This window comes from Phasianus colchicus, chromosome 4 (assembly GCF_987193195.1).
Source record: "Phasianus colchicus chromosome 4, bPhaCol1.hap1.1, whole genome shotgun sequence".
NCBI lineage: Eukaryota > Metazoa > Chordata > Aves > Galliformes > Phasianidae > Phasianus > Phasianus colchicus.
Genome location: NC_143439.1, coordinates 63,975,400 through 63,989,019, shown reverse-complemented (window position 1 = coordinate 63,989,019; position 13,620 = coordinate 63,975,400). Strand labels below are relative to the sequence as shown.

The 13,620-nt window shown below is 36.7% G+C and overlaps 1 protein-coding gene across 8 annotated transcripts in view; it reads left to right on the top strand.

The window, feature by feature from the left end:
• CFAP99 (cilia and flagella associated protein 99) overlaps window positions 1-13,620 on the top strand; it is a 50,355-nt gene that overhangs the window by 15,990 nt on the left and 20,745 nt on the right. For all 8 annotated transcript variants that reach the window (XM_090139746.1, XM_090139742.1, XM_090139745.1 and 5 more), the window contains 5 exons: window positions 2,412-2,524; window positions 4,568-4,742; window positions 8,440-8,520; window positions 11,079-11,144; window positions 12,129-12,200. In XM_090139746.1, coding sequence (XP_089995872.1) covers window positions 2,412-2,524; window positions 4,568-4,742; window positions 8,440-8,520; window positions 11,079-11,144; window positions 12,129-12,200 — 507 coding nt within the window. The remainder of the gene's footprint in view (window positions 1-2,411; window positions 2,525-4,567; window positions 4,743-8,439; window positions 8,521-11,078; window positions 11,145-12,128; window positions 12,201-13,620) is intronic.

The window sequence follows — 13,620 nt, the reverse complement described above, 5'->3', positions numbered from 1 at the left end:
CAAAATATATGCTTTTATTATTTTCATCTGCCTTGGAGAGGTAGCTGCAAGTACTTTGTAGAAGATTATTAAAGCAAATATTTAGAAGACCTGGACAGAAAAGATCAGTCAGGAAGAGCTCAGATAACAATAATTCGGATGCTTAGTTTCATGTGGCAACATAATAGAAAACTGATTGAAGGCTCTGAGAGTGGAGTAGACTATAAAAGAAGAATACTGAGGACACAGATAGGGAAGAGGAGTTCAAATTAATGAAAGCCAATGAAAGAAAACTGGAGGATTTATAAAACCCCACCTGCAGTATTTCCACAGCAGCTTCTCTATAAAGAATCTGCATACTCAAAAATTTGAAATTAACTTCTCATCTCAGAGTCTGCCTCTTTTTAAGTATAGCAGCTCATGTTCAATACATCCCTGTATACATACTTGCTTACATGGGATATAAAAATACATTTTTTAATAAACTCTGGGTGTAGTCAGGGCCTTACATAGGGTAAGAGAAGTACTTTGACAATGGACACGATGCTCTGGGTCTATAATCGTATCTGCACCTGGGATACCTGAATGTAAAATTTGTTGTTGTAACTGCTAGAAGTAGTGCATGTGCAGTGCACTGGTACTCTTGGAGACTATGTGCACTGTCTACACTTACAGCATTTTCTTTTTACATTGCATAAGCACAAATGATTGTTATGTGAAAAATGAAACTGAACACGTGTGTATTACAAAGAAACATCCTCCATAAGGAGAACAAATGAGTTTCTAAAACATAAACGAACTATATTCACTTATCATATATTTGGCAAATGCCACTGAACCCAGAAACAGCAAAAAGAAAGGAAGAAAGGAAGAAAGGAAGAAAGGAAGAAAGGAAGAAAGGAAGAAAGGAAGAAAGAAAGAAAGAAACCTTCACAATTCAACATTTAGTTTATAGTCCTGCTTTTAGACAATAAATGTATTCTTCTAGATAGTGAAAAATCAGCATCTGCAGTTTGGGGGAAGAACAGTAATTTCTAGACATAAATGGGAATCCAAGATGCTAACAATTACTTTATTCAGTTGTCATTCAGTTGTTGATAAGACATTTGACTCTACCAAAAGCCCAAATAGATGAAAATCAGACAAAATTTACAGGTTGATTCCTTGGAAATTATCAGAAGTCTACAGATTTAAAGTAGCAGGCCTTCTGTGCTTCTGTAACTACTGCAGCAAACACCTAGAGACAAACTATATTGTCTATAGCTGAGTAATCCATGAGGTTCTAACCCCTCTTGAGCTGGGCACCACCCGTGAATGAAGAAGCTGCCTGTTAGTTCCCTGGAACAGAAACTCTATACAAAGACCTGTATGGATCTGTAGCAACCAACCCAAATAAGGAAGGACTGAAACCAAGTCTGAAATAATAAGACCTGCAGTCTCCACTAGATGCTATTCAAGTGACTGCACACAGTTTTCCAGTACATCCCACAGTGTCTGTATTATTTAGGGCCTTTTTGCTATCACTGGGATTATTTAGGTGTGATACTTGGCTCCCTTCCACTTCAGGATGTTCTGTGATTCTATGATTGCCAGGCATTCTTTCATTTCCAGGAATGAAAAAGTTCAGGTCCAAATTTGAAATCTATATGTCCATGATACACGCTGGATCTGAGTGGCACTTTTCAAGAGCGTTTCAAAAGTCTGTTTGAAGAGCTCAGATTTTAAAGGAAGGCCTTCTGGGAACTCCAGTGGAAATCACATGTTCGAATGTTGTTATTTCTCAAACACAGAGCTGTATAATTTATATGTGCCAAATTGAACTTCCTAGTTTAATGGAAATAAGCCCATTAATTATATTTCAATGAAAAATGAAACCACATTGTATAGCAGCTACTGTAGATCTCACCAGTTCTCCTTGCAAAGTTCCCAGGGAACTGAAATGATCTGAAGTAATTCAGGTGCACTGCCAGGCCTGAGATATTTTGGGGCACCATGGCTCATCCAGCTACAAATAATCAGGAGTTGGCTGCACGTATTTTAGACATCAAAACTCTATTATGTAATGAAACTAAAATCAGTGTATGGGAATAGCAATTACTTTATTTTTTAACGAAAACTTGTGTTAGACAATGTTTGAATCAGCTTAAAGATGCATCAAAACATCTCCATGTTGAAGCCGCTAGATATTTTTTAGGCCATTAAAATATTTGAGTATCTATTAATGTTTCATTAAATAGATCATGAGGCTTTCCTAGCAGAACTAAGGACATACAAATATCAAGCAGATATGGTTATAATACAGGGTATAATAAAACCAAGTTCTTCAGCAGTGTTTATAAACAAATCATGTTTGTTTGCTTGAGGGTTTTTTGGTACTTTTATGTACCTCATACCTTTAATAAGCATATTGAAAATAAATCACTTGTAATTAGTTTCTTAGATTCTTCTTCAATGCCTTGTATTTGAACACATGGATAAAAGATGAATGGAGTCAGCTGTACGATTCACTGTATGTAAAAGAGAACTGGATCGATCCCCTGCTGAGGTAAGCAGCCAGTACTTAAGTAACCTGTGTTCACCTCAAGAGTTTAAATGCAATATAGAAACCTTCTGATAAAAATTCAATTTACTTTTAAGGTATTTTTCCCAATTAAGTCACTGAGAACCTTTCTTGTCTTCATGAGACCAAGTAATCCCTTTTAGTTGCCCAGAGGCAAGGTTCTCTCATACAGAAGTCCTTCCACAGCTGTTCTAAATTAGTTTCTTATTGCCCATGAATAGATCAAACATCACACTAGCAGGTTCTTGTTCTCTCAGGGAGCAAGTCCAGTCTCATAAGTCACTTCGACATCTGTATGACATTAAGAACATGAAAAAAGGCTTGGCTTTGTGCTCAGATTTGTTTAAGCAGACGGTTATAAACCCCTTCTGAGCAAATCAGATAAGCATGTAAACAATTATTTTTAAATTATTATTCATTTACACAGTTGAAGCATCACTTAATGGTTTAAATGCTTGAAGGGGCCAGATGTGACCACACATTGCTTTGGTGGAGATAGACCTTTGCTAAGCTGGAACATTTTCACAGGGAGGAAGAGTACCTGTATTTCAGTTACTCAGCAATTTGTGTCACTTTTTAGCTCTTGTTTTCACTCAGGACAGATAAATTAAAGCTAACTTGGGTACACCTGGGTGGCTGCAATCACATCTCCTCCTCACTGCAATAGAGATTACCTCAAATGATGGCAAATGCTGTTAGACAGAACTGTTATAAACAGTGCCAGCTGAAAAAGAATTTGTGTCTAGTTCTATAGTATCAGTCACTAGAATTAACCCTGTAATACCTTACAGAATATGTGAAATTAGTAAATGTAGTACTACAGATTGGGCTCGAAATACAACTCCACTACATACTACAGTAATTACAGAGACATACCTGGTCAGAATTTGGCTCAGTATATTCTTGTATAGTAATTGTAATTATAAAGTATTCTTACAACAACAATATAAAGATGCAGAGATACAGAATATTATCTGTTGCTTGTGTTTCATTAATAGTAGGCTTGTGAGAACTGTCATTTGCACACAGTCTCATTCAGTATAACAAGCACACATTTTGCCTACAAAGAAACGTTAGTTGTACAAGAATGTTAAAGACCTGATTTTGTTACTAGATTTGAAACCTCTTTCAAAGGCCTGGGGATGCACTGGTCAGTTTAATTACTTCAGTAGCTTAAATTCATGAAATATGAGGTTGATATAAAAGTCTTATTACTTTCAGAAGGTACTCATAAGCCTCATCCCACAGTGACAGTAGTGGCTAAGCTAGTAGCCACATAAAGAAGTGATAATAAATTTGCAGTCATCTGAGTTTTACATTCTGGGAAAACTCCATTACATGTGTAATACAGGTTGAATAAATATGGAGACTCAATAGCTGACATTAAGCTGTGAACAAAATCAGCCCTGTGATAGCTTGTTTGTATGCCACCTTGAATTCTGTACCTTCCTGTCATTCCTGGGAAGAAGTTTGAACCATCATACAATCAAAAATCCAAACACAGAGAAATCAAAATCATCTCAACTGCCCTACAGGCACCAAGTTGTTTTGATGGTTCGTTTGCTAATTCCACCAAATTCCTTACATCATTCTATTTGTTGTTTTTTTGTTTGTTTTTTTTTAATTTGACCTGCATGTGCTGTGAGATTATCTGTGCATACTCTGCCAGATGATGACTATGGTAATACTGAGACCTCTGTCTGTCCATAGTCTCTTCATCTATGTGTACTCTGCTTCTGAAAGCCGATTTGCTGTTTCATAGCCAGATCCTGCTGCAAAATAAGCTGGCAACACAGTTGCTTATTCAGAAGAAACTTTGGCTATTTTATTTCTGGACTAGCATCTACCAAGAGGTGGAATAACACAATCCAACTAAATCATAAGTAGAAATTAATGGGTTTATAGGAAGAAAACAGTGGTGTAAAGTGTTACAGAATTCACACAAGTGCTAACTGCAAATACTGTATTGTAAGTTTGTACAATATAAAAAAATGAAATAGAATTTTAAAATCTTATTTTTATTTGAAGATGGCAGCCTAAAGTACAGCAGCTGATAGAACAACTTGCGGATAAGTTAAGCAGTCGTACTACCGAAGTCAAAATGTCAACAGTCACTCAGCCAAAGGAATTTAATTTGACTGTTCCCAAGCCACGTGCCATTCCTGTACCTCTGCCAGTACCAGTGCTGGAAAAAAGTCCCCCTGTGAGTTTTTTTATGCTTTGTGATACACTGTGGTTTGTGTGTTCTTGTGCACAAAATCATGGTAAGTGATTCCATGGCCTCTTTCAAAATAATTGTAGAAAATCCAAAACCTTTGACAGACAAACAAGAATTCATTTCATTTTAGTATTACTGAAGGTCAGATTTCTATAAAAATAACTAATTCTTTTCATTTCAGTGAATCTTGCATAAGCAAACTGTAGACCAAATAAAAGAAAGGGGAATGGTTGTTTTCTGTATTTGTTTTGCATCTTTTGGAGGTAGAAATACACAGTGGATGCACACTGATGAAAGCAGATATAAAAATTTGTGGTAGTCCTTGGATTTGTAAAATGCTTGCTTTGGATAATGCAATGAAGCAGGTAAGAAAAGAATATTAAAATGAAAAAAAGTTATAAACTAGCTGGATACTTTTAGATGAACTTGTTAAAACAAATAGCAAAGCAATTTTGGAGATGAGATGGACTCCAGTTTTGCAACTCCTTTAGGGTGGAATTTTATTTCTCACTATTTGTATTAATGTTGAATCTCTAAATTTTTTTTTCTGTTGAAATTTGTTGCTCACATACAAATGAGAGATGACTTTGTCTTTGAAATGGTATGCTTTTATTTTATGTATTTTATGTTCAAGATTCTGGTTCAGTCATACTGGTACAAATCAGAGACACACAATTGGTTTTAAGTTACCTCACTGGGGTAAGGCAAACAGGATTTGGGATCAAGTTGCTCTGACTAACTTAATAAAGACTCCAAAATCATCTATATTTAAATGCAGTGGGAAGTAAGCTTGGAAGTCATTGTTTTGAGTATTATCTGCCACCTTGCATTAGCACTTCAGATTTTAAATAATGCATATGTTGAATGCTCTTAGATAGCATTTACATCTTAGGAGAGCAGAGCAGTCTAATGGTAGTGTGTTATACAGTTAATGGAATTTTACACTGGAACAACTTAATATTGGGCTCTGAAAAACTGCATTTAATAACTACTGAATCGGTAGAGGAATGAGTCATGTTGCTGTCATTTTAATGCCTTTATGCTGTGCAGCCCCTCTTAGAATAAATTTGCTTTAGTGCAGATTAATTTACTGAACTTCATTTGTGTTGTTAGGGTTATACAAAATTTGGATTACATTCTGGCCAAGTCTGCAAATGCAATAGTTTGTGTGAATCTAAAACCATCAGCGCAGTAGTGACATATGATGTGCCCATCCCTTTGCCTATCTCAGCAAATAAAGCTTCACTTTGATTTGCCACATTATTGCCAGCATCACCATTTTAGATCTTCAACATTCAGCAGAGACTGAAAAGGCTGTCCAGATGGCAAGAAAGATGTAGGAAAGTGAGAGCAGTACATTGGTTTGGATGCTGTGTGGTGAAGAGTTGTGTGTTATTATGAGGAATGCTAATATATAGAACAAACAATATACTTGCCTTCATGTATAAAAACAGAATTTTTCTATAGGATAAGCATTGCTTACAACAGTAACTTTAAAAAAAATAGAATTCTGCTCACTACCAAAGTTCAGAGTGCTTATTCATCATCCTGTGCAATATTTTCCCCTCACACTTCTTCCTGAAGCTTATATTCTGCTGGCATTGTGACATTGCCTCATCTAATATAAGGAATTTCTACTTGGGTGTATATTTTGGGTATGATTAAACAAAACTGAACAGTTTCTTAGAAATCATTTGGCATTCTCTGGATATTTGCTTCTCTGCACCTTTAAGGCACTAAATAGCCTATGATGGGTCTGGAGTTTATCCAGAACTGCTGTCTCAGGGCCCCAAAGAAAAGCCTGTAGTTCTGTTTCTTTCTGCATGGTGTCAGCTCAGTGATCATGTCATGCCATTTTGTTCTTCCTTAAAATTCTTGTGATGCATGCTCCTGAAATAAACCACTGGTAGAAGCATATCCAGAAACCGTGGGTGAACCTGACCACAGCCAGAGGGGAAAGGCAAGCTTGGTGTGTGTCACTCCCAGCCTCCTTTTTTTACTACTAAAGAATTAAGTAGGTACAGTTTGGGCTTTCCAGTCTCTCTATTGCTGGAATTCACAATTTGCCTATAGGGATGTATTCATCCTCTTCTGACAACTACAAGTTGTTTATTATTAGAAAGGGTAATTGCTGTGTTGTCTATTCATCTGCCTGATTGGTAATCAAAACCATGGTATCTGAGGGCTAAATTACAAGGCTAGGATCATTTCTGAAACAGCTGATTGAAAAGTCTCCTCCTTAAAATACTTGGAATAAGCACAGCATTTTCTGTGGAGAGATCTTCAGCTTACACTGACAGATGATTGCATTTTTGCAGGTAAAGCACATGATTGGGAAGAGTGAAATAAACTGATACTCACTGCCTGTGCAACCCTTTGCAAATCCTTTGGGCTTTAATTTCTCCATCCATAAAAGCATAATAAAAAATCGTAGATATTGCTGGGAAATACTTTCAGTTCTACTTCACTTAAAAAGCTCACAAAGACATTGAGTAGTCTCACCCATGCATTTAATTGCTGGCCTTTTCTATCTGTGCATTTGTTTTGCCTGTAGATAATGATGTCAGGTAGCAAAGGCAATGGAAAGTACATCAGTGCCATGAGTTTTTCAAAGTGTAGCTCTTTATATAGTCCAGTAAAACCAGATGGGATGCCCCCATTCCCATTACAGATTTTTCCCATTAATTCTTGAATTAATTTTGAAACCTCTATTGGAGGTAGAACTTTTTTAGCAAGATAAATATTTAAGCAGATGTCCTGTAAGCTGGTAGACTATCTCACCCACACAGGAAGGAGACATCCAGTCTTTTTCCAGATTCTGCTTAAGCAAATACTGAAATCCCTGTGAAGCTTCAGCTGTGATGAAAACCATGCAGCTCCTGTTCCCCCTTCTGCCTAGTCTTCTGCTCAGCCATAAGACAGCCAGACTATCTATTTTTTGTTTTATCTGTAGCATTTCCTGAATTCCTGTGAATTCTTGACCAAATTTCTGATTAAGGCTGAGTCCTCTACCTCCAAACATTTAAGCTACATCTCCAATTATATTATTTTACAAAAGCAGTCTCAGTAGACCAAAGCAAAGGCTTATTTTGCCTAGTACGTTTTCTCCAGCAGTGACCAAACATAGATGTGTAGGAAGAGCACACAGAAGAGACAAGCTTAATTGCTGCTTTCTCCAACAACCTACTCAGATTCCAAACATTTCAGCTCAAAGAGTTCCTGCAGTTCCTGGACATTTAATAACCTGTGAAGTATGTATCTTCCCTAAACTTTGGCCATGCCCTGTGCCAAAGAGTCTCACCTTTAACTTTTAACTGCTACAAAGCTCAAATTTATAAGATGCCAAATAGAACTTTTCCATTTCTAGGAACTGCTTTTCCCCCTTCATAGGGCCTGTGGTGTTTATTATTTCTTTAGCCTTTCTTGTACTTGTTTCAGATTTTTCTTTCTTTTTGGTCCCTTGTCTGAGTCTTGTCTTACACTGGACAGGTCTGAAAAGCTTGGGTGGTCCCAGCTAATTGGAATCTGTCCATGGCTTCTATGTTGGCACTAATAGAAAATAAACAATATTTTAAAAATAACTGCAGCTGATTTATAGTGGAGATGAATGCAGTGTTTTCATTGCATATCACTTTGAATGTTTTACATTCCATATTGTAGATATTACTGCTTTTTTTTTTAGGTTCCTCCAAGCACCTACAAGCCTCCAAAGGAAAAAAAGCAACTAGAGAAAATCAAAACAAAAAATCGCCAAAAAGCAGAAGTAAGTATATTATGTACCTGTTATGTTCTTTTCTTTCTTCTAATCATCTGTTCTGCAACTTGTACCAGTTTTCACAAGTCATCGAACTCTATCTGAAACATTTTTGCTTTTGCAGCTAATAACTTCTGGCTCTTTCCCTAGAATTATGAAGTTTGTATTCTCTAATCTCTGCTATTACCCTTTGTTCATTTTTATTTTAATATTAATTGTATGGATGTTCACCTTTTATGCACAGAATAGGAATTGCATGATAGATTATGCAAGTAGCTATGAAAGGCAGTAGAAACTCAATTACTTCCTTCTCTTCACAAGCTAAAAATTGTCTCTTTTACTTCTACAGCACATGTCAGTATTTAACACATTCACTTAATAATCAAGACTTGAAATATGAAAGATGTTCAGACTTGAAATATGGAATATGTTCAGTACTTTCATTTGCCTTCTGTAGTAACTGATAAATAACCATGTAATTACTCAGAATTTTAAAATATCAGTAGATTCTAACTTCCTTTTCACTCAGACTTCATGCTCTTTCCTTCAGTGGACTGAGAGAGTGGGAAGTCATCATGATTTGTAAAGAAGCAGAGTACATGGTCTGTGTGTTAAAAGAGCAGGAGAAGGGAGTGTCTGATAAGGGCCCTCATAGAAAGAGACATCTAGGTATCTGAATTGGTACATGATCTGTGTCTTAAGAGAGCAAGAGAAGGGAGGGTCTGTTTAAATGCCTTCACAGAAAGAAACAGATCTAGCTATTTGAATTGATCCAATCTTTGTTATGAAGCCTGTTCATTAGGTTAGCTCCTATTATGGTTAAAGCAGATTACTGTCTTCTTCTCTTTGGAAGGGAATTAATTAAATGTCAGTTCCCACTTCTTTCTTTCTGCCCACACTGCAGTCACCATATCCGATCCAATCACAGGGTAAGTTTGATAAAACGTGCGCTATTTGACTTGTTTGTATCTGAACTCCGCCACCTCCATTCTGAAAATGCCTTACTCTAACTTTTAGTAGCTGGTACTCAGACAAAACCATTTATCACTGTTCTGGGCTCTCCTGATGTCCTTGTGAAAGGGGCATTGGATTTTGTTCCTAAACTATAGTAAAAGCTACAACATGAGATAAATTCTAGGGGGATAAATTTTGTGTTCCTTTTGCTGACCCATCACGTTACCAGTGGTTGATATTTTATTATCAAACAGTACTGCATTATTTTTTATCTTCTTATTATTTCCCCACTGTGGAGAAAGCACACATCTATTTGTCTGTGTGCTTATTTGTACTTATGAACTTCCTGGAAAATCTGTGGAGGAAAATCAAGATATCACAGTGCCTACACTGTCAAAACTCTATGACAACTATAAAATCACTTAAATACCAGCCACATTCCTCAGTGAAGAAAATGCATGAATACAAGGAACAAAATAAAACTACCACAGAAATTATAGCTGCAATAACAGCAGTTTTTGTTGCCTCTGGAATATTATAAAAGGAATCCAAAGCATTCACAAAGGTCACTTCCCCAGGCTCTTTGCTAAACAAGCTGAAATGTTGGGTCCTAAAAGAAAATGCCATTTGTTTTGTAGCATTTTTGTAATAGCTACAGCTGTAAGTACAAAGTCTGACCAGCTGTGAAAAATGGGGTGGGAGCACTGGTAACCACATGCTAGGTGGTTATAAAAGTGCTGATACTATGGACAGCTGACCACAAGAAAGACATTGGAAAATCTAATCTGTTTCACAGATTTGATTAGAAATTACAATGAAAAGAAATATCTAAAAGCAGGAAATGTGAATGCTTGTTCTTCCCTCCCCCCCCCCCATTTGAAATGACAGCTGGAATTACTGTTATGGATATTGGAGCAATCATTGGTGCTCAGATCTTCTGATCACAGCCTTCTTATTCAATAGAAAAACAAAGCCATTTTTCATTGGCTACGTGGAAACTGATATGCTGTAGATGATTATGAGGATTTTAAGTAAAAGTTTAAATGAGCAACATCTTCCGTATGGGAAGACCTAGCATGAGGTCTGTTGCCCTGTGCAAAAGTTAGAACCAGTTAAACCTATGTGGACAATCAAGACTTGCCTACTAGAAATGTTTCATGAGGAATGGCAATTCAGATAAATAGTAAGTCCAGGTTTAGAATCACCGAGATTCTAACAGACCTCCAAGATCATCTCATCCAACAGTCCACCTACCACCAATATTCCCCCACTAAATCATGTCTCTTAGTACCACATCTAAACATTTCTTGAACACCTTCAGGGACAGTGACTCAAGCACTTTCCTGAGCAGCCTGTTCCAATGCCTGACCACTCTCTCAGAGAAGAAATTTTTCCTAATATCCAACCTGAACCTCCCCTGGTGCAACAAGAGTGCATTCCTCTGGTCCTATCACTAGTTACCTGGGAGAAGGGGCCAACCCCTTCCTCACCATAACCCTCATTCATTGGAATGAAATTAGTATATTGTCTGTGCTGCAGGGTTTTTTTCAGACAGAAAATTAATAGAGATTATGAATGTACCATATTCCTTAAGATAATTGTTTTTATTCTAGGATCTGCTTCTGAAAGCAAACACTAACCAGTTCAGATGTGCGGCCATGAAACCTGAAAAAGCAGAGGTATGCTACAAAATACTTTATTGCTTAAATATCTCCAAGTATGAAGATGAAAATAACAGTTGTGTAAAGATATCTCAAAATATTTGAAAATTTTTGTTTATTTGGGACTGAGAATTATGTGTTGTCACTTAAAACTGTGTTGTTGTCAGTTCACATCCTTATTATTGTTTTCAGATTGTACAACAACCATACTGACATTTGCCTCTTTGCATTTATAATGTACAACCCCCTTTTGTTCTGGTCCTGCTATTTTATTCTCCTGACTCTGAGACAATGAGACATCCCATGATACTACTCCAACAAGTCTCCAAACCAGCAATATTCTTCTAAACCTATTATTTTTGCATTAACTTTTAAGGCCACAGATCAGTCAAGCTGAGGCAGTAACACTTGTTTTCATATGAAATTCTTGCTTTGGTTGATTACTAATTTACACCTCTGTCACAAACTATTTATATAATATATTCATCACATCTGCATATTCTATTCACTGTGTTCATCCTTATGATGTGTAGACACTTTTATGTCAGTATCACGCTAAAATGAAAATAATGACCTTCAGTAGAATTTGAATACTTTAATGATTCCATGAAATATCCTCTGACACCACGTTTTGTCTTCCCAATATCTATTTCAGTTAAAAGCTGAATACTGTCATGGTTGACAGGTAGAATTCACTAGGCAAATGAAATGTCACTGTTACTTCTTTGGCATTATTTTAGTCAATAAAGATTATAGAAATAAAATAATAGTATTTGTCATAAGTTTTTATTTGGACCTACATTTGTATAGTCATTTGATATGAAATATTCCCACTGTACTGGGTGTACATAACAAGTTTTGAATGTATAACAAGAAAATACATATCCTGTGATCATATTTGTTGCTCTAGCTGAATCCTCAGGAATGGTTTTCAGTACAGAGCTAACATTGTTTGCTGAGTATTTGAAAATATCTCTCTGAAATGAAAAAATGTGATTTTAGTTTGAACTGCAGAACACACAGGACAATATGAAGAGCAGGCCAGCATTCCAGGCTCAGAAGATCCAAAGCAGGGTGAGTAATGTTTCAGATCCCATTGTAGATATGCTTGGAATTTTTTTGAGTGAAAAACACAGATTTTTTGGTGGTGCAAAGCCTAATGGAATCTTTGATTTTACATCATATTCTGTGGCCAGAATGGAATGGATTAGATTTAAGGTTTATAAGTTTAGGCCTGTGGATCTTAAACAATTCACAAGGAAATGTGGGAACAACCGGTGAGTGGCTACTGCAGGAGGGAAGCCAAACTAGCAGCCAAGGGTAACAAGAGCACAGGCAGTGCCCACACCATTCAGGAAGAAGGTTGCAGTATCTGCCCAGAGCAAGGCAAGGCTTGTAGTTGTAATGACAGACCCTGCTGACTGCCAATCATCCTTACACAAACAATGAAATGTGAGGTCTGGAGTGCACCGAGGAAGACCAGTTAAGAAACAATGCTACATCAATGCAGGTATATACTGGAAGTCCAGTAAGGACAGCCACATACTAAACTGGAGAGACAAGGAGCAGAATTACCTCCAGTGTAACAGGAAAGCACTGACAACCCCCACTGAGCTTAAATGGACAAAGGGTCTGAGTGGAGGTGCTAGGTGAGCATCAATTATAGCCTGTTAGTTCCCTCATAACACTAACAAGTAAGTTGTTTGCAGTTGCAGCATGAAACTATATTGCTTTAACCATGTTTTCAATTCCAAGTGGAGAAATTTATATATAAAATGATGAGTATTAAGAATAGCCCACAGGGAGAAAATAATTGTGAACGAATGGCTTAAGAACTCAGCACAGAGACAGAATAATCTTATATCTATGAATGACTGTTTCAAAATGAGACCCTAAAGAATGATGAGCACTGACTCTGGATAATGACTGCCTGATATGCAATATACAGTCCATCTAGTGATTTATCTTCTGCCCTTTATAAACATACTCAGGTCATAAAATCCACTGAACTGCATGTTTCTCTGCTAGGATTTGCAAGGCTCAGAGAATTGTAAATACAGAAAATTTGTTCCACTCTCGGTCGTATAATACATGAAAACTCACATTGCTGTCTCTTTGGTAGTTATACTACGGATAATCTTCAGTCTTACATCATTCAATCAATCACTTTTCATTTAAATTCATATCTAAAAAAGTTAAATGTAGAAGTTGTACTTGTATTGTCACCCAAAAAACCTTGTGAACAGATATACCTACTTTTTAAAACTGTATTTAGATACAGTTCTTACAGACTTTGGGAAGTCTGGTTCCCTTCTTTGAGAACTGGGCTTCTAGTAAAAATTTCTAAGGAATATCTGGCACCAATCACATACTGAAGTTGTTGTTAATAACAGTATCATCTACTCAATCTGCTTACTAACAATCTAAGACCATATAAATTATGGGAAAACAGTCACATCCCAATTCCTTTTGCCCTCAAAAGAAAAAAAAGTCA